This window comes from Caenorhabditis elegans, chromosome V, assembly GCF_000002985.6.
Source record: "Caenorhabditis elegans chromosome V".
NCBI lineage: Eukaryota > Metazoa > Nematoda > Chromadorea > Rhabditida > Rhabditidae > Caenorhabditis > Caenorhabditis elegans.
The window spans coordinates 7,335,845-7,362,031 of NC_003283.11; the positions used below are offsets into that span (position 1 = coordinate 7,335,845).

Sequence of the window (26,187 nt, forward strand, 5' to 3'; positions counted from 1 at the left end):
TACAAAAAAATATTGAAAAATATACTAATTTATTGAATATCAATAACTAAACTGAATTTGCGAACTATGAAATGTTTTCAAAAGTTTGATATAGTTCCGAACGAAACGAAAATTGTCAGTTCAAGCGATAAACATTTGAGCACGAGCCGGAACGTAGATTTTCGAAAAATCAACATCTTCAGGCGCACAATGTTTATAGGTAAGATTGCAAATGTGAATACGAGACGGCTTCTCTTTCAAAAAAGGAGCAAACCAACTGAAAAGTCAAGACTTGAACTGGATAAAAAGGATGAACTTACTGCAAAGCGTGTGTGCACAGCTGGGAGGAACGCATCTCAAAAGTTGAAACTTCTTTTCCAGAACATTTCATTTCTTTCAAAATTTCTGTAAACATTGCCTGAGCCACTTTCGGATCTTCTGCATAAATGGGGCCAACTTTACAATCTTTCTTGTTATCATAAAATATAGCTTGTCCAATTCCAACAACTTTTCCATCCTCATCATATGCTACTTTCCCAAATCCATCTTTGTCATGCATATGGGAAATAATGTACTTTTCTCTATGGTATGGATAAATGCTTTGATCATAATTGATGATATCTTTCTTTGGAACTTCTCGGGCATTTTTAACAGTGATACCATTAGCATCCAATTTCTCGGGAACAGTTACATCTTTGCCACTGTAAAAACTTTTGTAGCCAACTTCCATAGCCTGATGTCCAATGTCGTCATGCTCTTTTTTGCCAATAAGTTTATGCCAGAATCTACGAACTTCTTGGTCTGAACTAAATGAAAATCATCAATTCAAAATTAATTTCTCAACATACTTCCCCATGCCATGAGCTCGTCGTCTTTGGTTTTCAATTCTTCAGTCGCCAAACTATCAAAAAACTTAGCTGTTGCACGAGATCTAAACTCTGGGTCAATCCACCCAAGTCCAATAAAAACGAACGGTTTCTTGGACTCATTAAGCGGGTGATGTTTGCAAGTGTGCATAGTGATAATTGGTCTGGTTGTTCCAGTCAGAGAGAACATTTTGAATTTGTAATCGGGAAAACTGTCTTGCAACTGCGCAATGTCATCTTTCTTGAATACAGTACGACTGTTGCCGTGCTGAAAATTAGATTTTAATAATTCTGAATTAATATAAAGTATCAATTACCCATTTCATGAACGCATCCACATATTCCTCACTGGGATTTTGCAAATACTCCACGTCATCACGCGATAGTTGTTTTCCTTTGTTGCTATTTGACTTGGAAGACGAATCGGCCAAAAATCGACAAGAAACTTTTGAAATGTTAGCCAAGCGACGAGAGATCATGTTTAGAACAATGATTGAAAACGAGGGAATGAAAGTTCGAATTGTTTTTTAATAGTTTTTCTTGAAACAAAAAAATTATTTTTTTCTCTGGGGTTAAATAAAAAATTAATTAATTGAATTTTATTTGCCTTGAGGATGACCCACAAGTGAATTTATTGTTTAATGAAAGTTAATCAAAACAATAAAAAAGTCGGGACCCTCACGAGTCCGACAAAGAGAGGAAAAAAAAATAGACCGGCATTGAGAGAAGAAAGGGAAAAAAAGACTTTTTGGGAAATTAGAGATCATAGAATTAATTATAACCGACAAACAAAATTATTCAGAACCGTGTTATGGAGAAATCAATAACTTTAACAAATTCACGGGGAGAAAGGAAATGGGGAGTATTATAAAAAATAGCATTCCAGACGGGGACAGGTGAGGTGAAAAAATCAGTAATTTTTGGTTTTGTACATATAATAATCATAGGCCTTCTTTTAGACTCTGTAATTCTGATCAGATCGTTTAGATTTGGGAAGTAAGAGGTACCGCTTATGAATTTATAAAGAAGTAGAAGCTTTGCCTTAAGCCTTCGATGACGAATCGAGAAGATATTAAGAATTAGAAGACGGTTTTCATAAGAAGTAAATCTTTCATAAGAAGTAAATTTTTCATAAGAAGTAAATTTTTCATAAGAAGTAAATATTTCATAAGAAGTAAATATTTTCATAAGAAGTAAATATTTCATAAGAAGTAAATATTTCATAAGAAGTAAATCTTTCATAAGAAGTAAATTTTTCAGAAGAAGAAAAATATTCAAGAAACCCCACCATTGTGACAAATATGCCTTAAAATTAACGAAAGTATAATTTTCAAATTAACACTGAGACTGTAGATCTTATATTTGGACCATTTTTATTTCGATCAAAATGTTGCACAGTTCCTAATTTCTTTTCCTGACCGAACAACTTTGATGTAATCGTTTCTGTTTGGTTTATAAGCCCATAAGTATAACATTATTAGCGTTCAGTTGATTCCGTGAAGTGTGAACAATATGAAGATTTTATTGTAAACAGCTTTATTGAAATATTCAGAAAGTATTGTTGACTCTTTTGTCAAAAACGTATGTCCCAAAATTGAATCTGGATAATATTCACAAAGTAAAAATGTTTTAATACAAAACTCATGTACTCTATATAAAATCGTAGAACGCCTCCGATTGTCAGTATTGAACATATGATTTCATTTGTATTTATCCCACTCATGCCACGAGGAAGTAAAATTTAAATTGATTTAATTGTTCTCAGTACACACTTATGAAAATTATTTGCAACGTATTCAATTTCATTTTCACCTGATCATACTCAATTCGCTGAATTCTATTTGAATTGATTCATGCTAAAATTTAAAGATTGGAGTTTTGATTTATAAACATCCAAAAATAAATAAAAAAAGTTTATTAGTAAATGTTCAAGGCAGCATCAATCAAAGATAACACACTTTCATTTCTGTTACTTTCATGGAGAATATATTTTGAACAGTTGACTGACTTCGCGAACTTCGTCGTTTCATCAATCCCAAAAGCGTATCTCGATATGGTTTATGTACAAGGAGCATCACAAGAGTGCTCACAAATCCGTGCATTGATATGATTATCGTGCACCAGTTCATCATTTTTTGATTATAATACGTATAAACCGTTGAGATGAATGCATATAAAAGTGGGATCAAGTGAAGAAATGCATTTACACTCATTTGGATAATTAACGCAATGAAAATAGCTTTCTTAAGGTTTAAAGTTCTTGAGGATGTTGTTATTCTTCTGTTTTGTTGCGAAAAAGTCATACAAATAAAACAAACAAATGTGAACACCTCTGTACTGGTCGTAGAAAATATGAAAAAGCATGCCCAAAAATGATAAGTATAATCTTCAGCTAAGACAAACATTGATACTTTGTAGAAATTACTGGGAAGACATGGGAGCTTCTGAAAAATTGAATGATTTACCAAAACTGTCTGACGAAAAATTTCGAAAGCCAACAACCAAGCTGTGATAGATGATGCAGATCAGTCTATATTCACAGAACATGTCAAAAACTAAGAAGCCCTAACCTTAAATATAGATTCTAAAGCACCGTTTTGATCTGGAACCAAAAGTGCAAAAGAGCTGAAAATTAAACCAATTGCAATGTAATGTGTGATTAACCATAGCCATCGCAGCCCAGTCCAATAGTTTTTCCCACTAAAGTCACAAATTAGGTAGAATCTATTTTCAAACAAAGCTGTTATTGACACGTGAACGTCTGAGAAAAAACGAAATAATTTTTTACAACAGTTTCATTATGTTTAAACTCACAAGCAAGAAAGGTGAAGACCCACACAACTTGTAATATTATTGGAACATCAGAATTAGCGAGTAACCCGACCGGAAATCCTGCAAGGTACGGTAGCAGGAGCACTGGAATAGTGAGAATTCCAAGAGAGTAATCAAATAAAATTATCCATAAATGCAAGTTCATCAAATACCATTTTATTGATTTCATAAAATCTGGTGTTTTTGTAAGAATTATATAAATAGCGATCAAGTGAATAGGCGTTGAAATGGCTGACGTAATATGTAAGGAACTCGATAAAAATTCGGAAGAATCAAAGTAGGTTGTATCAGAAATACATGTGGAATTCATATTATGTGCACAATTTAATGCTACTTCTAATTGCCTTAATAATTTTAATATTTGTGAATGACGGCAAACGAAAAAGTTAATATTTGTAAATCAGGAAATTTACCAGAACTACTTTTCCAATTAGCAACTGCGAGTTTATATTTCGAAAAACATCTGCAATGTGAAATGCTAAATGTACACGTTTTAAAAAAAAATTGGTGATAGGCAATTTCAAAGCGGCTAAATTTCAAAGCGGCTTTTCAAAGCGGCTCACGGCTCAACTCGCATCTCAGCTGAACTATCTAAGCATTGTCTTTTGTTACGTCTCTTTATTGCTAACTGTTTCAGTATCAGATTGATGATAATCCCTATTTGCAGTACCTCCATTAGTGATGGTTTTATTTTTTGAATATTCAGAAACTTCACTCTGTTTTCATACAATAGCCCTGACAGTGCGGGTATATCGAAATGAACCATCGGAAAAGTAGCGATCAATGACTAAAATCGGAAAATCAAGTTATTGCTATTGTTTCGAATTAAATAATTTGCAGTCCCTTTTTCCAATTTTGTGTAGGTAGAAGAAATATGGCATGAACAAATATTACATTTTTATTAACACGATGTGACTTTGCATTTAAAATTCCATTATGTCATGAAGAAGCTGAATGTTATATTTCACAGATGCAGATAAAAATGGAACATAGTTTAATAAGTACATGTCTTTTTGAATCATTTGCTGGTTTTCTAACAGAGAGAAAATGTCAATTAGTTCTGCGAAGCGGCCGGGTCCGTTTTTTCCTGACCGGATACACAGGTCGAAAAGGGTGTTCACGAACCGAGTGCGTTCTTTGGCCAATATAGCTTGCGCATGATGTGATAATCCCGGTACATCTGAAATTATGATATCAAAAAATGAAGAGTGTAAAACAAATAATGTACGTTTCATCTTAAAGGTACTGCTCAAAATCTTGAGCAGAAGGCATCAGTTCTACTGAAAAATCACCATTGAGCAATTTTAAACTTTAATTCCTTATGTTAGAGGTTCTTGAGTTTCATCCGGGTTTAAATAACCGTAAAATTTTTTACATACCGTATAATTGGAAGTATGCAAATTTTTGCATTTCAATAACACGTGTCGTGTTAGAATAAGCTGGTCTTGAGTTGAAAGTTTGTTGAAATAACTGAATGTCTTAATATAATCAATTATCATGAGTAAATTACACAAAACCCAAAGTTTCCTGAAAAAAAACATATTGTTTCACATTTTGATAATAGTACTTTGTACTTACCTGTCAGGTGAAAAACTTAATTGATTATTTTGAGTGTTTTGCATGCTTGTCAATGGTGGTAAATTTGCCATTGTGGTTTGTATGCTGAGGATCGATATTCTTTTAGTTGCAACTCCAAATATGTCAGCTCATCTTATTGCAATGATTCCTTTCAACGTCAGCGCACTTTTGAAATCGACAAGCTCTACATCTTAAATTAGGTTATCCTGGAATAAAATAATTTAAGAATGAAAAAAAAAAACAATTCGATCACCTTTGCTTAAATTAAAACAATTACCAGCCATGTAACATTTAATTTTGGATTTTGATATACACATTCTCCGGAAAAATGTTTTGCAATCTTTGCAAGAAATTACATCGTAAGGAAATCCTCTTGCTCCTCTACCACATACCAAACATCGAGTTGGAGCATTGATTTTTGGCATCCCAATGTTAAAATTTATGCACTTAAATCAGCAATCAAGTATAAATAGTGTAAGAATTAGATGGCGAATGGATGTGTTACGAAAGACCATACCAGATGGAGGCCGCATACGTTTTGAGAAAGACCTTTCAAGGACAATAAAATTTGAAGCAAAAACACTTTGTTTGATAATTGAATGAAACAGCGAAATAGTGTTGCAAAAAGTAAGTACCTAACTCATTGAATATGTAATTATCAACTTTCTGTATTTTCAGTTCTACGATGGCATGGGATTATTGCTGACGGAGGTACTAGTTTGGTACTTGGACTCCATGCCCAGATGACTGCGAAGAAATAACCGTTTTTTAATCACTTACCTAGATATTCTTCAGATCAAAAATACATCATACTAAAACCCCTATATTCGTATTTTCATCAAAGCTTATTCAAAATAATGTTAGGTCAGGCATTTAAAAAAATCGATCAACATACGACTAATGTACTTATACAAATCGAGACGATCTTCTCTTCTCTTCTAAATGACCGCAAAATGTCCTTCAATGCGCAATCTTTACCATGTTGACACGTTTTCTTGTTTCATCTAAGTCTTGTACTATTTCCTTCTCATTTCAATTGAATTTTTAAGTTTGTTTAAAATGTTTTATCTTTACTTGATTTGTTCTAGATGTCCAACACTACTGAAATTCCAACGACTTGTTCAATTTGCCGTAGAAATGCTAAAGGATACCACTATGACGTTATATCCTGCAAAGGATGTAAAACATTTTTTCGGAGAATGAGTTTGATAAACTTTCAAGGAAAATGTGATTTGAACAATCAATGCTTTGATTTGACAAAAGCAAGTAAGGATTTTCTTTAAACTAACAATTTATATATATTTTTTAACAGATGAGCCTTATTTGCGATGTAGAGCCTGTCGTTATCGAAAGTGCCTGGATGTTGGTATGAACCAAAAAGCTATTCAAATACCTGAAAGGAATCAAACGTTTGGCGTTATAGAAACCATGACAAAAAATACAATTGATGCTTTAGTTTATCTAGAAGAGAAGCTCGAAAAGTTTAGATTGTCCGCAGACAATCCTCATTGGCAAGCGGTCAGTGATTTAGAACTGTATCTTAACAATGGAAGTAATCTTGGTTTAGCGGATAAATTCGGGGTAAGCAACTTCAAATTAAATATAAACTTGAAAAAATATTTTTAGCCAACCTTCGAAAATTCCGTTCACGAATCTTTCGAACCAAAAAACTCATTGCCATCAAGTCTGAAAGCAGTTCAAAACAATAAATTAAATCATTGCCCAACGAAGTGAGTTTGTAGTTTAATACTTGAAATCATAATTGCTTAACATTTGGTAAGGTTCTTGTCCAAGTTAAGTTCGAAAAATATATTTGACCATCATTTTCTTTGTTTCGTTTTAAGCTTTAGATAATCACTCTGAATCAACCTCAGGGTAATTTTGAGCTCAGCCAAACAAAGGCTTATCTTACTTTTGGGCAGGATTTGCTAACTTTTTTGATTCAAAGAAATTTTTCTTGGAGACAATATAGGCAAATAGTAGGGACCAAAGGACCAAATGCCAAGCAAGTAGTGTACTCCCACTTATAAATTTCTTTATAGAAAAATCTGGACTCTTTGTAACCTCCTCACAACTGTAGAATATCTCAAGACGTTCAATTATTTCAAGGATCTCTCTGCTTTAGACAAACTCATTCTTGCTCGACATGTTATATTGATTGGGAAAAACCTGCATATATCAAACTACTCGTTTTCAAAAAAATTTACGGGTTGTTTGAACATAGAAACCGACGCCCAAAGGTAACCTTTAGTAAACCTTTCAAATTTAAAATACTTTTTTTCAGAGAGCGTCATTATCCAGTGGCATTTATGTTAATGGCACCACTTATTCGATCACAAATTCAACCTATAGAGTACATTCTTCTCAAGGCTATTTGCTGCTGTAATCCAGGTGAAAGATTATCTAGAACAATTTTTTCAAAAGAAATGCTTAGTTTCAGCCGTTCCAAATTTGTCTCAAAAAGCCCAAAGTACATTAGCCAGAGAACGTGGGCAGTTTGTGAGCATACTTTTTGATTATTGCCAACGATCTGGAAAAAATGGACCAGGACGTTTTGCAGAACTCATCGGAATATTTTCAGTTATGGAGAAACAACAAAGAATGCAAAAAGACATGTATATGCTTTACTTTGCGCCTCATTTAACACCCGACGTAAAGATTCAAATTAAATTTCTTCATGACATTATGGACTCGTAGTACTATTTGAACAACATTTTGAATAAATTATAGAGCATATATAATATATTACTGTTCGTTTGTTCGGTTTGTGTGTTTTTTTTGTCATTTCAACTAAAAACTCTTCGGCGGCAAATTTGAATTTTTTCACAATGAGATGAGTCTGAAAAGAAGGCTTGTCAAGCGAAACGCGATTTTTGTGAAACGTGAGATTTTAAAATTTTAAAATCATACGTAGCATCATTCCAATGAACTTTTAAAACCAGACACAATTCGAAAGAAAAAATGAATGAAAGCTTAATATGCTCTGATTTTGATTCAAGCTACCTAGCTTCTCCGGACTTCGTTGCCTTGTCTTGCCACATCATAACTGCTATTGAAATTCCACTGTCAACTTTTGGTATGTATTGCATTTTATACAAAACTCCTGTCAAGATGAAACCTGTACAGTTTCTGATTCTCAACATGCACTTTTGGAATACTCTATCTGATATGTTTCTATGTTGCATTGGTATTCCATATTTGTATCTACCTTCAATTTCCGGGTACGATTTAGGATTATTTCGATCACCGGCTGTAACTTTTTATATCGGAGTAACTCTTGTCTTAGGTGAGTTCAGGTAAAAAAATGTTGGCCTAACTGAAAGTTTTGAAATAATTACCAAAACCATTTTTAAAACAAATTAGAACCAATAAATTCAAAAAAATTTTCCTCTGAATATATTTTCAGCGATGATTGCCGCGATTCTCTCAATTTACGAGAATCGATATCACAAACTTTTTGGGCATAAAACCACATGGAAGGCTGTCAGAAAACCTTACCTTATTTTTGTGTACATCTCAGTACCATTCATATTTCTACCGCCTTTCCTAATTATTCCCGAGCAAGAAAATGCTCGGAGTTTCATTTTGGATAAACTTCCGTGTTTGCCACATTTTTCACTTAATGATGAAGAATTTTTTGTGCTGAGCATCAATCCAACTGTGCCGTTGCTTTGTATTGCATTCGCTATTTTATTTCTAGCAGTTCCAATTTTAACATTCTTCTCATTTACACTTTATCATTTGTTAACCAGAAAAAAGTTAATGACTCTTTCTGCAAACACATTATCAATCCATGAAAAATTCCTCAAGTCAGTAAGCATTCAGGTAATATTCTACTGATCTACAATAATGAGAAAAACATTTTCAGTCACTATCCACAGCTATCATCGTCCTGATACCGCTTTTAACCTTTATTACAGTTATGATTTTTTGGTATCACAACCAAAAACTGAACAATTTGGGATACTTGGTCCTGTCACTACATGGCAGTGTGTCTACGATTGTTATGATAATGGTACACAAACCATATAGAGATTTCACATTTTCAATATATACGAAACGCCAAAGCATTTCGCCTCAAATAGTTACAGAAAAGAGTAATCAACATCAGAATTCTTTTCACGTTGTCCTTTGAATAAATGTTTTGTAAACGGCCACCGTTTTTTTTTGAGATTTGTTACCACCATTAATAACAATAATTTATTACGTTTGCATTGAAACGTGAAATTGTTGAGAGAAAAAAAAGAATTAAGAAATCGGACAAGTCAGGACACGTAAACACAGAAATGTGGAAATACGTAGAGAGACAATGCAAGAAAACATATGAAGAGGATGAAGAATACAGCTAACTAGGCAATTTTTGGGACTTGGCAATATCCGATTAGACCACACTAACCTTTAAAAGTACTAAGAGCCCTATTTATGAAAAAATGCCTTTTTAATTTTGTTTTGCACTTCGCCCAGATGAACTTTGTTTTTGTGCGAGTTTTGTTGTTTTTATCAATTTCAAAGAATTTATTTGTATCAATATCAACTTTTTTCGCCAGCATTCGCTTAATGAATTTTCTATCAATAGCCATTCTTCGAGATTCTAGGGAAGATAAATTAAACAGATCGTTGCGTTCGGTTGCGTTTTTATAGTCTCGATCATCCGTACGGATGTATCTGCCTTTTTGCCTACTATATAGTTTTCTTGTAAATGAGTTTTGCACTGATTCAATCGCTTTAATGTCTTGCTTTTTTAATGGGCTACTGACTTCTGTACCATATTCTACAATTGGGCGTACGAATGCCTTAACCATAATAAAAGACCATAATAAAAGAAAAATTTTATCACCGATTCAACATCTTTACTTTTAAAATTATTCAAACACTACACTTATTTCAAGCATTTTTATTTAGTGTTGTATTATAAGATTTGAATCACAACGATCAAAAGGTTAGAAATGCTAAAATCAAAAACCACGACTTCAAATTAAAAAAAAAAACAAAGCTTTCTTGATATTTGTCCTTTTAGTTTGAGTTTATGTTTGCTTCGTTACACAAATTTCCATGATCTGTCTGAAAAAATGATTTTGATCTTGGAACTCAATCTGAAAGAGGAAAAAATCAGATCAATTCAGATGAGCGCTTAGATCATCATCTAAATGCACTCAATTCGAAGAAAATTTATTGATGATCAGAAGAAATTGAGAAATTACAGAAACATATCACAAACTGCGAAGGAACTACAAGTGTATACAGTTTTTCATTACGATACTCCTTCTTCAACCTCTTCAATTCAATTTGAGGCTGTGGAGGCGCAAGGCAATGTCTTCTAGTACTCCAATGACTCATTGAACATAATTCTTTTTGCACAAGGAGAAGTCTGATTCAGTATTCGATTATTTCATTCGTCTCTAAAACATCAGTGACATCTCTCCAAAATAAAATTGTCTTTCAAACCCCGATGCCGCCAGCCAATTGTCCTTGAGTGGTCAATGATCAGATCACTAAAGAGGAGGGCATACAATTTTATAGTGGTCTCTAATTCTTTTTTCATCTTTCCCTATTAACTAATACATGCACATAGTAAGTTTGAACTCACGATATGAAGAATTTAAAAATTAAAAAAGTCAAGGAATCCAATAACTTTATCACTCCGATCACGTGTTCGGTGTGCGGGAGAAGTGCTAAAGGCTATCATTATGACGTCATTTCTTGTAAAGGATGCAAAACATTTTTTAGAAGAATGTACTTATTGAAATCTAAAATAATATGTGGATTAAACAACAGTTGTTTCGATTTAAAAAATAAAAGTAAGTCTTGATTCCCGGATCACTAAAAATTAATTGAATTTTACCAGATGAGCCATATTTGCGATGCAGAGCGTGCCGTTATAAAAAGTGCATAGATGTTGGTATGAACCGAAATGGTATTCAATCATCGGAAAGCAAAAAAGAATTTAACAAAACGCAGAAACTAAATTTTCAAGTTATGGAATCTGCGGATGATGTCATGAATAGTATAATTGAACGACTTTCTTATGTTGAGTCAAAACTTGAAATTTTTCGAACTTCTTCCTTCAATCCACAATGGTCATCGTTTTCTAGCTTAAAATATTTACTCGAGGGTACATGCCAATTAAGTTCCACAGAGAAGTCTGAAGTAAGTTTGAATATAGATTTGCCAAATGACTTACCAGTTTGAATTTCAGAATGGTCTTGAAAAAATTTATATCATCGATTTTCCAACAGGCAATCAATATACCAAAACGAATAAGTAAGATTTTTTTTGAAAGCTGAAGTCTGCTTTAAAACCGATTTTTACAGAAAAATTTGGACCCTATGCAATCTATTGACAATTACTGAATACATCAAGACATTTGAATGTTTTCATAAAATTTCATCTAACGACAGGCTAGTTTTAACTCGGCATATTATATTGATGTGTAAGATTTTACACGAATCACACTATGCTGTCTCCAGAAAATTTGATAATTACTTGAACCCAGACGGTACCCAAGAATCAAAAACGTACGCAATAGTTTTCTATTGACTTATAAATCTTTTTTTTTTAGAGAGATGCATCATTCTTTATTGGCTATGTCAATATCACCGTTAGTACGAACACACATACAGCCAGTGGAATATGTTCTTTTGAAGGCAATGTGTTTTTGTAATCCAGGTACATATATACAAAGCTCAGAAATAGAATTTGGGCTTTTTGAAAGAATTAGAAAACTTTAGATTTAATTTTGAAAGTGCTTTTAAATTTAAAACACACGATTTCTTTTCCAGCCGTCACTGGTCTCTCCCAGCATGCTCAAACTACCCTTGCAAAAGAACGCCAACAATTTGGGAACCTCTTATTTGACCTTTGCCGAAAAAATAGAAGAGATGGACCAGGACATTTTGTCGAACTAGTAGGAATTCTTGGGCTTTTGGAAAATCAGCAAAGAATGCTCAAGGATACATATATGACATATTATGCTCCGTTTTTATCTCCAGAAGATGTTCGTGGTGTTAAACTCTTCTACGACATCATGAGCTCATGAAAATGTTTCATATAAAATTGTTTATTTGAAATCATATTTCAATAAACATTATAAAATTTAAACAGACAACAAAAATTAACAAGAACACACTTTATCTCAGAAACTGATCGTTTCTTAAAAAATGCTATTATATGTAGTTTCTCAGACGTCCATGACATCAGAAAGAAACTTTATAAGCTCTCTTGAAAATTTGTTCATCAGCGGAACAACATACATAATGTGCAAGTCTTTGAACATTCTCTGTTGTGTTTCCAAAAGATTAAAAATCCCAATCAGTTCTGCAAAGTGTCCAGGACCGTCGGTATAATTTCGAAGGCAGTGGTTAATGAGTATATCAGCAAAACAATAACGTTCTTTTGCCAATATCCTTTGTGCATTTTGAGAAAGCTCTGGGACAGCTGAAATAAACATTTTGAATAAAACTTTTAATATTAATGCCTACCTGGATTACAAAAACAGATAGCTTTCAATAGAACATATTCTACATGCTGGATTTTGCATCGGACGAGTGGCTCAATCGACATCATTGCTATTGGGTAATGCCGTTCGCTGAACATTTTGAGATAATTTTTCAAAATACTGTGAAAAGACGGTATTTGCCTTACTCTTGCTTCGGCTGCATTGATCCATCTGGTTGCAGGCAGGAATCAAAATTATGTGAAACTGTGTAATGCGATATGTGTAAATTTTGACATAATAAAAGTGTATGTCGAGCCAAAACGAACTTATCTCTTGATGATAACTCATGAAAAAATTTGAAAGTTTTAAAATATTCGATTGTAGTCAACATGTTGCAATGAGTCCAATATTTTCTGGAAATATATTATTGAAATTTCAAAAAATATGCTCAATAGTTACCTATTTGAAACTGGACATGGCTCCTCACAGGAGACATTCCTCATGCTTGACGATGGAAGTTGGTGTTCTTCGAATCCTAACGGCCAGCCTGACATTGGCTTAAAAAATAGATAATAATGGTATTAAAGATATGATTTTGTACTGACCCCATATATTTCTGCCAAACTCAATGAACAACTCCCTTCTATCAAATCGTCTAAACCAGTAGATAGTGATAATACTGGATTGTAAGCAGATTTTCGGTAATTTTCTAGTTTTAACTCAACATAGGTCAACGTGTCGATAATGTTTTTAATTTTTTCGTCAATTGAGTCAAAATCTCGGAAATGAGAACTGTCTTTTTTCGGATTTCCATCGCATTGAATTGCGGCAGGGTTCATGCCAACATTTAAGCATCTTTGGAATCGGCATGCTCTACACTTGGACAACGACATGTCTGAAATTTAAAATATAAATAAAAGTGTTCACTTTTTAATTACTAATTCGTCTATTGAAATCGAAGCATTTGTTGTTCAGGGGACACATTTCTTTTATTTTAGACAGCCACATTCTTCGAAAAAAAGTTTTGCATCCTTTACAAGAAATGACGTCATAGTGATATCCTTGGGCGGGTCTAGAGCAAATAGAGCAAAGATGTGAAAATGGCATTATTTTCCAATGGAGAAAATTATCTGAAGAAAATTATTGTAATTTTTAATTATCAACTTACTTTTTGTGTAGTCATGCTGACTATGAGTTAATTAAAACCGACAGATACAAAGAGAATAGAAAATCCACTTGGAATATTTTGCAGACTGCGTCTCCCAGATTATACAATCTCTAATGTTCATAGATCAAATTGGGTCAATATTCATAGGTGTAAATTAAATTAAGATAATTTGTCTCTAAGAATTCAGTTCATGAGACCACATAAAAACTTCTTCAAAAATTACACGTTTTCATGTTTCCTGTTAAATTTTTATTTTGAAACAGTCGGCAAAGTTTTTCAAAATTCTGGAAAAAAACATTTTCAAAAAGTTTCAGCTCTTTGAATGAATCTGATAAAGCACACCATTCTGTATTTTCTGTATTCATTTCATTATTCTGTATTCCTTCACGTCTCCCAGCGAGCGTAATAAATTATTATTATTATTATTTAAACACTCATTAAAAATTATTTTTTAATCGAACAAAAAATAGTAAGAGATTTGGATTATGTTGAATTTACTTAATCTGTCTTGTGCTAATGGAAGTGCAGATCCTATTTAATTTTGTTACAATGGGGAGGTCCGTCAATGAGGGTTGTTATTTCATCACTGTGTTCTTTCAAACATTTGCATTTTGCCGAAATTAACTACACTTCAAACCAGGTTTACAGTAATGTTTTTGTGAAACCGTCTTTTGTAGTTCGATAATAAAAAATTCAAATTTTCAACAAAAAACACAGATTTGATCTATCGAAATTGAACAATTTGATAAAAAACGAATGCAAGAGTAGCCTACAAATAAAACAAAAAAAACATGGTTAATGAAAAGATTCAATATTGACGGAATTTGCGCATCACAACACAATCTTAATTGTCATGTTAACTTCACTTTTGTTTCCCTAGATGTTGATCTATGCCGATAGTCTGATGGACTATCTTATAAAGTGCGGCATACTGCGTACCACAGTTATGTACGAAAAACCTCATCAGTAAATGTATGCACGATTGCCAAAATTTTGAAATATCGAGTTTTGTAGAATTTATTTGATGGATTGCTGTCATATTTTCAGATCAAAATAACAAACTTCTTAATACTTGTTAGGAACACAAAAAAATAATCTCTTAATTTTTGACTTGACTTGACTTGACTTGACTTGACTTGACTTTGACTTGAGTGGAGTTTTTCATATAATTTTTTGCCTCATATTCCAATTCGAACATTCGATGTTTCCCTCTGCGTTTCTATGTTTCTCGACAACAAAACCGATGGCAGAACTCTCACAATCGGCGGTTTCTTGGTAAACCAGTAGATTGGGGAGAACGCGAAATCTCGATATGGGCTATGAACAAACACCATAATAAGAGTTGAGGCAATTCCATGGATAGCTAAGGAAACGAATATTAAGTTGTTGAATATTTGGTTCTGATAACGAAAATATACGAACAGAATTATCATGCTGATCGGGATCAGAAAAAGGATGAAAGTTATGGATGACTGAATAAAGAAAGAACCATTTGGAACAAATTTCAACTGAATTTTACCTGAATTATTAGTGCCAAAACTAATCGATGTTGCATCTTAACTGTATGTCTGGAAATTCCACTCGAGCTAGTATATATCAAATTATAACAATTCAAAAGCAAAAACGTTCCACATTCAATTGTCGGTATAAGTGCTCCAACACCTATTGTAGCAGCAATAAGCGGTAATTCTACAGCAATTACAAAAAGAGGACGATTATTTTTAGGCAATTCCGGGATGCATTGTAGCATCTGAAATTGAAGTTATTTTATTGAAAAACGTTACAATTTCCAAAAAAAAATATCTGCAAAAAATTACAGATTCATTTGGCCGTTGACAACTCGAAACAAATACGCAGGAACCTCAACAGAAATTTTACAAGCTGACTAAAGTTTGCAAAATTCAAAAACTACTGTAGTTGTTGTATGATGTTTATTTGGATCTTTTTTTTCAGAAAATAAGCCAAAATTGTTTGAAAATGCTCCTAAACTCACATCCCATGCAATTTCTCTGGCCTTTTCCTGTTCTGGAATGAATAATTGCGGAGGCAAAAAATACAACGGAACCAAAATATAACTAATTGCAATTCCATACTTTCGTATGTGCTTCCAAAATGTTGATTCACCAAACAAAATATAATAACGATTTTCAAAAACAACAAATATTGATGTAGATACTCCTTTAAACAAACAAGTGTTTTGAAGCTAGATTTGCCTCTCATCACTCACCTGCTATAAAAGTAACTCCTAAATAAAAAAATAATCCTGGAGATTCTATTGGACCAAGTCCGTACCCAGCAATTGCGGGGTATAAAATGTACGGAATCCCAAGAAAACTAATAGTAATATCAAGTAGAATACACCAGGTATGCAAATTTAACAAAAGCCATTTAATGGAACGCATATGATTTGGAGTTTTGCAAATAATACAATAAAATCCGAATACGTGAAGAGGAATAGCTAGATATGTTATTAAATGAAATGTTAATCGAATAAAATCAGGACTACCTAGATAATGATTATGACATGAGATCATAACTCAGTGTAGAAGGAAAAGGGGAAGTGTTAAGTTTTCAAAATTGCAGGTGAATTTGAAAAACATGACAAGTCTTATTTTAATTAAAATAAGAACAAAATGTTTCATTGATTATACTGAAAACTTCAGCACTGAAAAATTAAATTCGAGCACTTTTCATTTTGAGAAAAACAAATCAGAACAATTAAACGACTTTCTCCAAAACAGCGCTGAAACAAAAACGAATTTTCTTTTTCGAAAACAGAAGAGAGAAAATCTACTCAGACTGACGGTTTTCCACACTTTCCATTCATTCCACTCATTTCCAGATTTTTTCCTACTCCCCATTTGTGGGACATTTGACCATTTTATAAAAAACTCAATTCATTTTCCCAAATGAGTATTTTCAATTTTGTGGACGCCTGCAAGATTGCTATTAATCTCTGGTTAACTTGAATAGTGAACAATATCCCGAAACAGAATGAAAAATGCATGTGTTCTAGGAATCAGTCATATCAACCATTTAAAGCAATAATCAAAAAAACATTCATTTTTTTCTATTTTCTTTCATATTTATTTTGATCTTTGAAAATCAGGTTTCGTCTATGTTGCCAATCCCAGATAGAATGAAATTATAACTAACATTCTAGTCAGAGCTTTTGATAAGCACCTGTCAAAAGTATAAGTCTAAGAAGAAATTTGGCAAGATTGAAGGTTCAAAAACTATGACAAATCCTTCAATATTAATTTCACATTTAATACTACTATTTTGAAAAAAAGATATCTCGCTCATTCGGCATATTTCATAAACTTTTGGTAACATATTTATGTTTTCTTTTTCATATTAGTAACTTCTGCTTTACTTCATTCTGTTACTTCAGTGTTCTAGTCACACTATGAATTATTCCTCGTACCTTGATACCGCAGATTTTCAAGCATTAGCTCTCCATATTATGATTGGTATAGAAATTCCAGTGCATTTTCTTGGTTTTTATTGCATATTATTCCGTACTCCAATCTCTATGAAAGCTGTCAAATGGGGAATGTTAAACCTCCACATTTGGAGTATAGGACTCGATTTGGGTGTCAGTTTGTTAACAGTACCATACATTTTATATCCAGCACTTGCTGGCGTAACTTTAGGGATCTTGAGCAAATTTGGATTTCCAGTGTCATATCAAACATATCTATTGGGAGTTTTGATTGGACGTAAGTATAAAATTGATGCAATCAGAAAGAGTGTATAAATTTAAAAAAAAACGCGACTTTTAAAAATTGATTTTTTGAGTCTTTCGTTTTGTCTGTCTTTAATTTTCATTAACTTTCAGTTCTTGGCGTTTCAATCGTGTCAATTCTCGAAAATCGTTATTATCTTTTGTTTGCTCGTGAACATTGGTGGCGCCATGTTCGTCTACCTTTTCTGATATTTAACTACATAGCAGCTTGTTCATATTTTACTCCGGCCTATTATTATATTCCGGAACAAACAGAAGCATTGCAGAACGTTTTTAAGGTTTGATAAACCCAGAGTGATAACCAAAAAGATAAAAACAACATAATCTTAGATGCTCCCAGAACTCCCACAAGAAATTTACGATGCTCCAGTATTTGTCCTAGCAACAGATTTTCGATACGTGGTATTCCCGGTCTGTTTTATGACAACCCTAATGGTTGCCGAATCAGCTACTTTTATCATTTTAATCTATGGAAATATGGCTGAACGAAACAAGAAACTTTCCTTATCTCGTCATACTATGAAAATGCAGACAACTTTTCTTCGTTGCCTTAATATTCAAACTTCTATCCCATTATTAATTCTACTTCTGCCAATGGGCTATCTTGTGATTTCTCGAATCTTCAAAATTTATTGCCAATCTGCAAATAATTTGTGTTTTATCATAATTGCCGCTCATGGATTATTCTCAACTTTTATAATGCTTTATATTCATTCTCCATATCGAGAAGCTTGCTTCAGAATATTTTGTTCAAAAATAACACGCTATTCATCAAGATTTTCAACAGTGTCAACAGTCTTGTGATTAATAAACTGAATGTCAAAAATCTTGTTTTTTCAACCAAACGTGTCAAGAATATGCACACTTTCACTTCCTTCTAACTTTCTTGCAAAACGTCACGCTCTTATAGATAAAATGAAGATCTTCAGAGATGTAGTTTGATGTAATAAAAATGTTGTTAATTTCTCACATGGGTGAATTAATATTTTATTAATGCACTGAAATGGTAATTCATGCATGAACTTTCTGAATTTGCTTTTATTCTAAGTTGGTCAGACAAGGAACAAAAAACAACAGAAAAATTAAACACAGTTACAAAAATAGGGTCGTCATCGTTGTCGTCACCCGTAGTGTGTCATGTCTTAATCATTGGTTGTCTAACAGAGTCTGCAAGTCGTCGCACATGAAGCTTTTCTCTGTGCTTCAGTGTAGAAGGTATTGGTGCAGAACCCATTTCCGGCCCAAGCTGCACAGGCGGTGCTAGAATCAGCTTGATAATTTGTGCACGACCCTCCTCCTGGAACAGATGGATTTCCAGTTGATGATCCACATCTTCCACAGGTTCTTTGACAGTTCTGATTCACAAACTCCTGCATTCCGACGCTTTGACAGATTGAACGATCATTAGCACAATCAACAACTGCATCAACACATCCTCCTTGGTTACAGAATCCACACGCTGATGGGCAATCCGTGGCAATGATTGTTCTCCAGTTTGGATCCTTACATTGATTGTTGGTGATTGTGTCGCAGTTGAGACGTGGGACTGAACGGATTCATGAATCAGGAAAAAAGATTACAGAATTTCAAAATTAATCTTACATTGAGCATTTGGACAACTGTAGTCATCTGTATTACAGCAGAATCCACAAGTCTTTGCACAATTAGTCAGTGCAGCCTTCTTCATATCGCCATCAACTGGAGCTGGAGTTTCAGCTGCGGTGGTGAAGCATGCAAGTGGTCTTCCAGCATTGTTTCCAGCAGCTGGATACCCTTGTTCGTCTTCTGTTGGATAAAGCGCAGTACACGAGGCATCGGAAACAGCATTAGAACATGCGACTGCGGCTGGAGTCCAGACGAACTGAAATTGGTATATAATTATTAGTATTTCAAGTGACTTCCAACACAGAACATTAAATTGATAACATCAACTTACAAATGTTCCATTGTATTGAGTGCAATTAAGATCTCCTGAGATATCAGCAAATGCAGACTCAGGAACTGTAAAAGCCAAAATACAAGAAACTAGTAAACCGAACATGTCGCTCAGCCGAAGTGATGAGCTTCTAGAGCTTCTGACTTTTATAGTAAAATCTGTGATTTCGTTTGATTGTTCAGATGCCCATTGATCCTGATCTGAATAGAAACTGTGCTTTGAAATGAGATAATTGCAGTTTTCAACAGAGCACGAGCGATGTTTGGTGAGTGATACATTGTACTGCACGATCATGTTTTGTCAGCTGGTGAAACCACTACCACAAATGACTTTTAAAGCTCATTTCCGAATTTAGACATGGTTTGACTTTTTGGTTGTCTGATTGACATGTAATGAACAATAAACATAGAAATTACTATTGTAAAATGACAATCATCAAAATAAACTCATATCACTTTTAATTACATACTAATTTTTTTCTAATTTTTTCGAGTTCACAGTATTTCTTCATAACTGATTATTTTCATCAGGATCTCAAAGAGCACATTTCGAAACTAGCAAGCTTTCCACGATCTTAACATCATTTGATTTGCCCAAGTTTTGAATACAGAAAATTATTTGAGTTTCATGAAAAGTATTACTGTGTAAAAATTATTACTGTGTAAATGAATTTATCATTAAAGAAATGTGTTTTAAGAATTTTACGATATAGAAGAACAAAACGTTTGCAAGTCTCTGGAGTAAATCGGGCATTTCCTCTCAAGAAGATGAACTTCTCATAAATATTTGACGCAAATCTGAAAGATGCAATTTAAATTTGGAAGGAAGTTTGACAGAATATGCAAACATCGTAGCAAAAAAGGAGAATTAATCCAACTTGTGCGGAAACTGTTTTGAAAAGTACAATATCTCTAAAAACTGGTAATTTAATCCACCATTAGACCAAAAATTTCAGAATATTGATGACCTTTATCTTCGTTTTTGAATTGTATTATTTTTGTATAAAAATTAATTTTAACTTTTTTTTGCGTTGGAAAAAGTAAACAATTTTATTTTTTTGTAAAATTTTTTTTATTTTCCGAAACAGTATTTGCCACATTTGCAAGTACAACAATTTTGTCAACTTACAGCAAAACCATAGGACAATAAAAACAAAGAAACACGGCACATAAAACTGCTTCCGCAAACGACTGCGATGCTGAAAGTCTCCCAAAAGAATTTTGGAAGATTTTCAAAGTTTTTGCAAACATCAAGACAAGAAGATTTGCAACTAGTCCGGTTAATGAAATCTTTAAAAAATAGATATCATGTAAAAATAAAAAAAATAAAACTTACTGCAAAAATTATCAATGTGACTATAACTCGTTGAGTTTTACTGGAAACTGCTGATTCGTACATCAGTTCAGTATTTTCAGAACTTTCAGGGAGGCTTAAGTTTTCGAAAGTTTGCAATGCAGAAATTACCGCAGTGAACAAAATGCGTAATGTCCTATCTGTTCGTATGACAGTATTTGAGAAATGAATGCCACAGAAACAAGTATCGTAGTTTTACCAAATGATCATACTTTAAAACGTCATTTAAAATGAGAGGTTGGACTTTCAACAAGATTGTAAAGTTCATTTAAACTACATATTAACGTATTCCAAACATCTGCGAGCTTTGAATTAAAAAATATATTCGTAGCGGTAAAGGTCGTACTGAAAAAATAAAGTATTTTTAAAGCAGCATGTGGGTGGATTGTATTATTTTCAAGTGGAAGTTGGCCGATCTGTTTTGTTGGAATTGTTTAGAAAGAACTGTGCATTTCGATAAGTTGATAAGGTTCAATGTAAATATCTAGCTGAAAATAAAATGTTGAATTTTGGTTTTCAGGTTCTCGTAAAGATATATTTTATAAATCCCGGAAACTTATTATCTGTTACATCCTGAATTCTTGGACCGATGTATTAAATTTGTTTTGGGTCGAGATTTATTGTGAGATACGTGCTTCACTGTAATCTATTGTTTCCAATCTACACTGTTCATAGATTTTGGCCTTTTTCTTCGTTTTAACCAGAAAAACAATGCAGAATTGTACGATATTTTTCCTACTAGCTTTAACATTTTATATTTCTTATATAATACTTAGCTATTATTATTCGGTAAGCAAATGAAATTCTTATCATTTTTATATTAAACAGTTCCAGGACGCCCACACGGATTGGCTAGAAGCTGGTCAAGACGATATAGATATTCAGAGTGTGAATATACAAGGAAATAAAAGTGAGATTTTCGAAAGCTGGAATAGTTGTTTTACAGTGGAAATGATGGGTATTGAGGACCCGGAAATAGTACGTAATTTCTCACGATTTCCCAAACTAACAAAAATGAAATTCAGTTCTGGAAAACATTTGTAGTGTCCTCTAAAAAATGTGACTATCAAGCCGGAGTTCGTCAACTTGGAATAGTTACTCTAAAGCACAAAAATAAAACGAAACGAGTTTTGTTTCCGAAAGTTGTAAGGTTTATATATTTTTATTTTTTTTGTAGTATAGGTTTAAGTTCAATACTGGACCTCATAATTTGTTCACAATTGGAGTTGGAAGAGACATTCGAGCTGAAAAGCAGTTCAGGAGAGTGAGTTTTTAATTTATAAACGCTACCAGAATTAAAACAAGAATATTTCTTTAAGCTGAAATTTTTCAAAATATTTGTGAAAAAATCAGTTTTCTTTTTTCAAAAATGATTTGTTTTGAAATTAATGAGTGTAATTTCAAAAGGCTTCTTTTATAATAGTTATTTACTTTTATTTTGAAAATAGTGTCCTGTAAATATCGCAATGAACAAGTTTTTTTTCCAGAAAATGCACAAACTTGGAAACAATGTGACATTTGTCGGGGCGGACCCAGTTCCACATAATGGTGACTTGTACTCTCAAATCGGAAACTATTTCCCTTTGGCAATTGGAGGAAAAAGTGGAATTTCAAATGCACGGGTTCTTGAAAACAGTGAGTTTTTCGAGAAAAGCTTATTGAAAAGCTTATAGTTAGGGAGCTTTAAAATTTCAGGCGGATACATTGACACGGATAAAATTCATATTGATGTAGTCTATTTTTTTAAAGATCTCTTGAACGTAACTGTAAGTCAAAATTGAACATATTTTCAATTACTGAAATAATTTAAGAACATTGACAATCTTTGGTTTGACGCGGAAGGTGAAGAATTTGCGAATGATTTTTTTGATATTTTCTATGAAAATGGAAAATTCGTGCAAAGTGGAATAGATCTTTGTCAAGTTAACATTGAAGTAAGTCATCCAGCAGCTACTATTTACTTTCAACTTTTTTAAAGATTCATATAACATCCGATGTCGCTCACAGAAAAGAAGAATTCATGAAGTTCTTGAAAAGAATAATTCAAGAAAAACGATTTGGGGTGTTTTTTGGAGATGCGTTCGGACATATTAGGATGTATATGTTTAACTACAGTAGTCAATATTGTTTGGATAAATTTTAATAAAACACATAAATAAATTCTGTTGATTTGTTTAGTTTTGATCTGAAAAAAAATTCTGAATAGTTATGCACCTCCTTAAATATATGCAACGCTTTCCAATGTTTCTTCTAATGGTCAGTAAGGATTATGTGGCAAAACGATTTTTTTGAAAGTTTATAACAAAGGTAATTTGGTAAATGAATAGTTTTCAAAATAACTCTACTATCAACCAAATGTGTTGAATCCCCTTCGTATATTTTATTCGTTCACGTTTTAAAGAAATGGCAAGAAGAAGAATCAAAGGATTTAAAAGGACAAAACATGTGAGCGATAAGATGATCAAGTAACCATAATATAGTTTCGAGATCAAATGTGGGGAAGAAGTTTATCAAGAGGTAGAGAGCTTATAAGTGCTGCGAAGGCTGGGCGGGAAAGTTTAACCGGTAATAATAAAGCTACACTGTTCCATAGGGGAAGATACTTATGTAGAAAGCTTTTGTTGGAGGTGCCACAGATGCATAGTAAGGAAATCTGGGAGATCGGGCTTTTCTGACAAGAGATGAGACATCGGAAAAATGAAAATCACTGCAAATAATATTATGGGACGTCCTGAGGATTTGTAGGATTCGTGCAGCATTCGAGACACAATTGATGTGAGCTTTGAAGTTGAGCTTGTTGTCGACAAAAACTCCTAAATCCTTGACTTATTCCTTCTTTGCAATCTTGATTCCATTGGCAAAGTAATCCATTTTTGGGTTTTTCTTTCCGAAGTGTATGACTGCGGACTTATTTTCTGCCAGAAATAATTTCCATTTGGTGCACCAGTTTGTGACTACGTTGATTGATGTCTGAACCGATTCGCTGTTTTCTCCAAAGATTTTGAGATCATCCGCGAAGGCAGAGATGTGTACGTCAGGTTGGAACAATTCCAACAGGTCGTTTATGTACACAAGAAAGAGGTCCATGCTCTAAATTTATTTACAGTTTTGCTGAAACACTGATACGGAGAGTCGATAACGACGAACTACACTTTTGTTTTTGATTATTGATAGAAGTACTATAGTTGTTTCACAGTTCAGAGTTTACTTTATTCAGAGCTTTATTCAAACAGGAAACATTTAGATTTTCACAAATTTCATTTCCAACTTGAATGGTCTTTTTCCGGCGCTATACGGCAACAGCTCTGTTGTCGACAATGTTCCATGCGGTTCGAATTTATAGCGGAGCAGAAGGTTCCCAATAATCTAAACAAAAAGTTTGAAATTCTATACTGCAAATGTCTTACCAAATATAACTCAGCTCTAGCCAATGATTCTCCAATGCACGAGCGTTTGCCAACTCCAAATGGAATCACTTTTTGCAAAAGTTCCTCATCGCGAATGAATCTTTCCGGATCAAACTCCTGCGGGTTTTTGAAAATAGTATCGTTCACATGCAAGGCGCTCAGCTGAGCAGTAACCAGAGCTCCAGCATCGACGGGGTGACCTCCCATGTATGTGAGCTCTTTATTGATTTTCCAGAAGCTGACATTAAGGATTGATGCATGACGTTGAATTTCTCCAATCATTGCATTCAAATAAGGAGTTGAGGTACGATCAGTAAGGCTAAGATGTCGAGAGCCATTTTCCGTTATTTTTAGTATTTCTTCTCTTGCTTTAACCATAACTTCTGGATGTAGGAGTAGTTGTGTAAATCCAGAAATAAGTGTAGTTGTAGTAGTTTCTTGACCAGTCATCCACAAATCGATTATCATTGTTTTCAAAGTTTCAATGCTGGAATTAACCTATAAGTTTCAAAGTTATAAATCTTAACCTCACTTAAAGTCTAGGTCTTCTCCATCTTTTTGAATTTTCAACAAAAAAGCGTCAGTGTAATCTTCAATGTTACTCTCATCAATTTCATATGCTCCCGATTTGATATCCTCAATTCTAAATCAAGCAATCACTTTACTTGTTCAATTTGTTCATAATTTTTATTACTCACCTTTTAACGGCTTCTGCCGCTGCAAATCTTTTAGCAGTATTTTGAGTGGTCATCATCATATCATATCGACTCCTAAAAAACGTCCTCAAAAACCATACAGGTACAGCCATATCAAATGGGGAGAAGACTTCAAACGCAGCACCCATGGCTTCTTTGATTTTCAGAAAATCATCTTTATTGTGTTCTTCAAAACGTTTTCCAACAAGAATACTATTGATGATGCTGCCCACTGTCAGGTCAAAAAAATCACCGGCTTGAGCAACAGTGACTCCGTCAGTTGCTGATTTATCAGTATCAGCACATCTGAACCAAATGATTAATTCCTGTATTTGAAACATTGTGTTCCCATGAAACCCACCTTGCATCCAATTCCTCCATAATCCTCGTTTCCATTAGATCCTTCCCAACTCCCATATCTCTGAACGTGTGAAGTGCAAATCTTTTCATCGTACTCCAGTGACTACCGTTCGTTACCAAAACACCCATTTCTTCTGAAAAGTTTTTTTTTTTTCACCTTGATAATGGTTTTGAACCAACGTCTAAGCTCTCTGAAAAGTGGAGCGTGAGCTATATCGGCATACTTATTTGCACCTTTCACGAAAACTTCATGAGAAGTTTCATAGTCACAAATGCTCACGTGGGGGACGGGGCCGACCCATAATGTGAAAATATTTCCGTATTTCTGAAATATAATATTTTAATTAATTTCAAAAACTGGAATAGTATTTCAAATTCTTGCCTTTCGGAACAGATCAAGCGTGGACACAATCCCTCCAGTTGCCCACAGGTAGTATATAATGTGTGGAAGATTTCCAATTATTGGAAAAGAAACTGGTCCTGGTGGTAAACGTGATACTTTTTGGTACTGACGAATAATCAACCAGCATGACAACGCAAGAAAGATAAGAACCAAAAACATTTTGGATTTCTACTTTTGCTATCGGAATTAACTTATATACAGCAAACCGTAGTTTCTGTTTACTGATAAAAATTTCGAAACATTGGTTTAAACTCAAAAAACTACACACTATAATAACCATAATTTATCTGACCAGAAATCGTTGACGGTTCATGCTAAAAAAATAAGAGGGAATTTTAATTTCCTAAACGAGAGAAAACAACCAAAAATTGGCATCAGTTTTCTTAATGACATTTTAAAACTGTTCATGCAATTTACCAACAAGTTT

The 26,187-nt window shown here is 33.5% G+C and overlaps 13 protein-coding genes across 14 annotated transcripts; 5 read left to right on the top strand and 8 right to left on the bottom strand.

Moving 5' to 3' along the window:
* Positions 1-21: 21 nt before the first annotated feature.
* Positions 22-1,474, bottom strand: F10G2.7 (DUF1248 domain-containing protein). The gene is made up of 4 exons (NM_072467.4): positions 1,163-1,474; positions 828-1,113; positions 300-780; positions 22-256 (listed from the first exon to the last, which is right to left on the bottom strand). Exons 1-4 carry the CDS (start codon positions 1,322-1,324, stop codon positions 121-123), a joined length of 1,065 nt encoding a protein of 354 aa, NP_504868.2. The 5' UTR covers positions 1,325-1,474; the 3' UTR covers positions 22-120.
* A 1,274-nt stretch (positions 1,475-2,748) lies between these two features.
* On the bottom strand, positions 2,749-4,087 carry srh-187 (Serpentine Receptor, class T). Its single transcript, NM_072468.2, has 3 exons — positions 3,660-4,087; positions 3,416-3,606; positions 2,749-3,289 (listed from the first exon to the last, which is right to left on the bottom strand). Exons 1-3 carry the CDS (start codon positions 3,985-3,987, stop codon positions 2,789-2,791), a joined length of 1,020 nt encoding a protein of 339 aa, NP_504869.1. The 5' UTR covers positions 3,988-4,087; the 3' UTR covers positions 2,749-2,788.
* Positions 4,088-4,558: 471 nt separating this feature from the next.
* On the bottom strand, positions 4,559-6,198 carry nhr-263 (Nuclear Hormone Receptor family). The gene is made up of 4 exons (NM_072469.5): positions 5,509-6,198; positions 5,256-5,461; positions 5,057-5,204; positions 4,559-4,857 (listed from the first exon to the last, which is right to left on the bottom strand). The coding sequence occupies exons 2-4, from the start codon at positions 5,324-5,326 to the stop codon at positions 4,795-4,797; spliced, it is 282 nt and encodes a 93-aa protein (NP_504870.2). The 5' UTR covers positions 5,327-5,461; positions 5,509-6,198; the 3' UTR covers positions 4,559-4,794.
* A 113-nt stretch (positions 6,199-6,311) lies between these two features.
* On the top strand, positions 6,312-7,994 carry nhr-148 (Nuclear Hormone Receptor family). The gene is made up of 6 exons (NM_072470.2): positions 6,312-6,521; positions 6,568-6,836; positions 6,882-6,985; positions 7,298-7,495; positions 7,540-7,646; positions 7,696-7,994. Exons 1-6 carry the CDS (start codon positions 6,344-6,346, stop codon positions 7,950-7,952), a joined length of 1,113 nt encoding a protein of 370 aa, NP_504871.1. The 5' UTR covers positions 6,312-6,343; the 3' UTR covers positions 7,953-7,994.
* On the top strand, positions 7,978-9,412 carry srh-244 (Serpentine Receptor, class H). Its single transcript, NM_072471.2, has 3 exons — positions 7,978-8,541; positions 8,662-9,080; positions 9,124-9,412. Exons 1-3 carry the CDS (start codon positions 8,217-8,219, stop codon positions 9,388-9,390), a joined length of 1,011 nt encoding a protein of 336 aa, NP_504872.1. The 5' UTR covers positions 7,978-8,216; the 3' UTR covers positions 9,391-9,412.
* A 537-nt stretch (positions 9,413-9,949) lies between these two features.
* Positions 9,950-12,711, top strand: nhr-147 (Nuclear Hormone Receptor family). Its single transcript, NM_072472.4, has 8 exons — positions 9,950-10,194; positions 10,459-10,826; positions 10,876-11,053; positions 11,101-11,402; positions 11,452-11,516; positions 11,567-11,770; positions 11,815-11,921; positions 12,035-12,711. The coding sequence occupies exons 2-8, from the start codon at positions 10,818-10,820 to the stop codon at positions 12,289-12,291; spliced, it is 1,122 nt and encodes a 373-aa protein (NP_504873.2). The 5' UTR covers positions 9,950-10,194; positions 10,459-10,817; the 3' UTR covers positions 12,292-12,711.
* On the bottom strand, positions 12,367-13,797 carry nhr-149 (the record flags this gene model as incomplete). Of its 2 annotated transcripts, NM_072473.5 has the most annotated exons (6): positions 12,367-12,689; positions 12,734-12,840; positions 12,897-13,103; positions 13,150-13,247; positions 13,296-13,585; positions 13,629-13,797. In NM_072473.5, the coding sequence occupies 6 exons, from the start codon at positions 13,795-13,797 to the stop codon at positions 12,433-12,435; spliced, it is 1,128 nt and encodes a 375-aa protein (NP_504874.2). The 2 variants fall into 2 exon arrangements, with proteins under 2 accessions (NP_504874.2, NP_001309617.1); NM_001322569.3 differs by lacking the exon at positions 13,629-13,797 and having other exon boundaries at positions 12,433-12,689; positions 13,296-13,583.
* A 1,239-nt stretch (positions 13,798-15,036) lies between these two features.
* Positions 15,037-16,392, bottom strand: srh-231 (Serpentine Receptor, class H; the record flags this gene model as incomplete). Its single annotated transcript, NM_072474.2, has 4 exons — positions 15,037-15,330; positions 15,378-15,608; positions 15,852-16,036; positions 16,086-16,392. 4 exons carry the CDS (start codon positions 16,390-16,392, stop codon positions 15,037-15,039), a joined length of 1,017 nt encoding a protein of 338 aa, NP_504875.2.
* Positions 16,393-17,158: 766 nt separating this feature from the next.
* On the top strand, positions 17,159-18,410 carry srh-275 (Serpentine Receptor, class H; the record flags this gene model as incomplete). The annotated part of the gene is made up of 3 exons (NM_072475.2): positions 17,159-17,580; positions 17,700-17,884; positions 17,937-18,410. The coding sequence occupies exons 1-3, from the start codon at positions 17,268-17,270 to the stop codon at positions 18,408-18,410; spliced, it is 972 nt and encodes a 323-aa protein (NP_504876.1). The 5' UTR covers positions 17,159-17,267.
* Positions 18,411-18,590: 180 nt separating this feature from the next.
* Positions 18,591-19,720, bottom strand: tag-293 (ShKT domain-containing protein). The gene is made up of 3 exons (NM_072476.6): positions 19,543-19,720; positions 19,209-19,467; positions 18,591-19,152 (listed from the first exon to the last, which is right to left on the bottom strand). The coding sequence occupies exons 1-3, from the start codon at positions 19,645-19,647 to the stop codon at positions 18,764-18,766; spliced, it is 753 nt and encodes a 250-aa protein (NP_504877.2). The 5' UTR covers positions 19,648-19,720; the 3' UTR covers positions 18,591-18,763.
* Positions 19,721-20,179: 459 nt separating this feature from the next.
* On the bottom strand, positions 20,180-20,940 carry C03G6.21 (7TM GPCR serpentine receptor class x (Srx) domain-containing protein; the record flags this gene model as incomplete). The annotated part of the gene is made up of 3 exons (NM_001307822.1): positions 20,180-20,339; positions 20,671-20,831; positions 20,878-20,940. The coding sequence occupies 3 exons, from the start codon at positions 20,938-20,940 to the stop codon at positions 20,180-20,182; spliced, it is 384 nt and encodes a 127-aa protein (NP_001294751.1).
* A 647-nt stretch (positions 20,941-21,587) lies between these two features.
* On the top strand, positions 21,588-23,132 carry C03G6.6 (Methyltransferase FkbM domain-containing protein). The gene is made up of 8 exons (NM_072477.4): positions 21,588-21,684; positions 21,730-21,873; positions 21,921-22,040; positions 22,085-22,159; positions 22,383-22,530; positions 22,591-22,661; positions 22,707-22,829; positions 22,874-23,132. The coding sequence occupies exons 1-8, from the start codon at positions 21,607-21,609 to the stop codon at positions 23,036-23,038; spliced, it is 924 nt and encodes a 307-aa protein (NP_504878.2). The 5' UTR covers positions 21,588-21,606; the 3' UTR covers positions 23,039-23,132.
* A 952-nt stretch (positions 23,133-24,084) lies between these two features.
* On the bottom strand, positions 24,085-25,929 carry cyp-35A1 (CYtochrome P450 family). Its single transcript, NM_001356694.2, has 7 exons — positions 25,740-25,929; positions 25,538-25,682; positions 25,359-25,491; positions 25,001-25,303; positions 24,835-24,945; positions 24,303-24,789; positions 24,085-24,261 (listed from the first exon to the last, which is right to left on the bottom strand). Exons 1-7 carry the CDS (start codon positions 25,917-25,919, stop codon positions 24,136-24,138), a joined length of 1,485 nt encoding a protein of 494 aa, NP_001343612.1. The 5' UTR covers positions 25,920-25,929; the 3' UTR covers positions 24,085-24,135.
* Between the last annotated feature and the right edge of the window lie 258 nt (positions 25,930-26,187).

Coding starts and splice junctions, on each gene's coding strand:
- srh-244 (NM_072471.2), top strand. CDS start 8,217: ATGAATGAAAGCTTAATATGCTCTGATTTTGATTCAAGCTACCTAGCT. Junction 8,542..8,661: donor CGGAGTAACTCTTGTCTTAG/GTGAGTTCAGGT, acceptor ATATATTTTCAG/CGATGATTGCCGCGATTCTC. Junction 9,081..9,123: donor TCAAGTCAGTAAGCATTCAG/GTAATATTCTAC, acceptor AAACATTTTCAG/TCACTATCCACAGCTATCAT.
- F10G2.7 (NM_072467.4), bottom strand. CDS start 1,324: ATGATCTCTCGTCGCTTGGCTAACATTTCAAAAGTTTCTTGTCGATTT. Junction 1,114..1,162: donor TGGATGCGTTCATGAAATGG/GTAATTGATACT, acceptor TCTAATTTTCAG/CACGGCAACAGTCGTACTGT. Junction 781..827: donor CGAGCTCATGGCATGGGGAA/GTATGTTGAGAA, acceptor CATTTAGTTCAG/ACCAAGAAGTTCGTAGATTC.
- cyp-35A1 (NM_001356694.2), bottom strand. CDS start 25,919: ATGTTTTTGGTTCTTATCTTTCTTGCGTTGTCATGCTGGTTGATTATT. Junction 24,946..25,000: donor GCGGCAGAAGCCGTTAAAAG/GTGAGTAATAAA, acceptor TGCTTGATTTAG/AATTGAGGATATCAAATCGG. Junction 24,790..24,834: donor GGAGAAGACCTAGACTTTAA/GTGAGGTTAAGA, acceptor GGTTAATTCCAG/CATTGAAACTTTGAAAACAA.
- C03G6.6 (NM_072477.4), top strand. CDS start 21,607: ATGCAGAATTGTACGATATTTTTCCTACTAGCTTTAACATTTTATATT. Junction 21,685..21,729: donor TACTTAGCTATTATTATTCG/GTAAGCAAATGA, acceptor AAACAGTTCCAG/GACGCCCACACGGATTGGCT. Junction 22,830..22,873: donor TTTGTCAAGTTAACATTGAA/GTAAGTCATCCA, acceptor ACTTTTTTAAAG/ATTCATATAACATCCGATGT.
- srh-187 (NM_072468.2), bottom strand. CDS start 3,987: ATGAATTCCACATGTATTTCTGATACAACCTACTTTGATTCTTCCGAA. Junction 3,607..3,659: donor GGTCTTCACCTTTCTTGCTT/GTGAGTTTAAAC, acceptor GTTTTTTCTCAG/ACGTTCACGTGTCAATAACA. Junction 3,290..3,415: donor CTTTAGAATCTATATTTAAG/GTTAGGGCTTCT, acceptor TCAATTTTTCAG/AAGCTCCCATGTCTTCCCAG.
- tag-293 (NM_072476.6), bottom strand. CDS start 19,647: ATGTTCGGTTTACTAGTTTCTTGTATTTTGGCTTTTACAGTTCCTGAG. Junction 19,468..19,542: donor CTCAATACAATGGAACATTT/GTAAGTTGATGT, acceptor TACCAATTTCAG/TTCGTCTGGACTCCAGCCGC. Junction 19,153..19,208: donor CAGTTGTCCAAATGCTCAAT/GTAAGATTAATT, acceptor GAATCCGTTCAG/TCCCACGTCTCAACTGCGAC.
- nhr-147 (NM_072472.4), top strand. Junction 11,054..11,100: donor TTTCGATTTAAAAAATAAAA/GTAAGTCTTGAT, acceptor GAATTTTACCAG/ATGAGCCATATTTGCGATGC. Junction 11,922..12,034: donor AATGTGTTTTTGTAATCCAG/GTACATATATAC, acceptor TTTCTTTTCCAG/CCGTCACTGGTCTCTCCCAG.
- nhr-263 (NM_072469.5), bottom strand. CDS start 5,326: ATGGCAAATTTACCACCATTGACAAGCATGCAAAACACTCAAAATAAT. Junction 5,205..5,255: donor TTAAGTTTTTCACCTGACAG/GTAAGTACAAAG, acceptor GTTTTTTTTCAG/GAAACTTTGGGTTTTGTGTA. Junction 4,858..5,056: donor TGCATACTTCCAATTATACG/GTATGTAAAAAA, acceptor TCATAATTTCAG/ATGTACCGGGATTATCACAT.
- nhr-148 (NM_072470.2), top strand. CDS start 6,344: ATGTCCAACACTACTGAAATTCCAACGACTTGTTCAATTTGCCGTAGA. Junction 6,522..6,567: donor CTTTGATTTGACAAAAGCAA/GTAAGGATTTTC, acceptor ATTTTTTAACAG/ATGAGCCTTATTTGCGATGT. Junction 6,837..6,881: donor GTTTAGCGGATAAATTCGGG/GTAAGCAACTTC, acceptor AAATATTTTTAG/CCAACCTTCGAAAATTCCGT.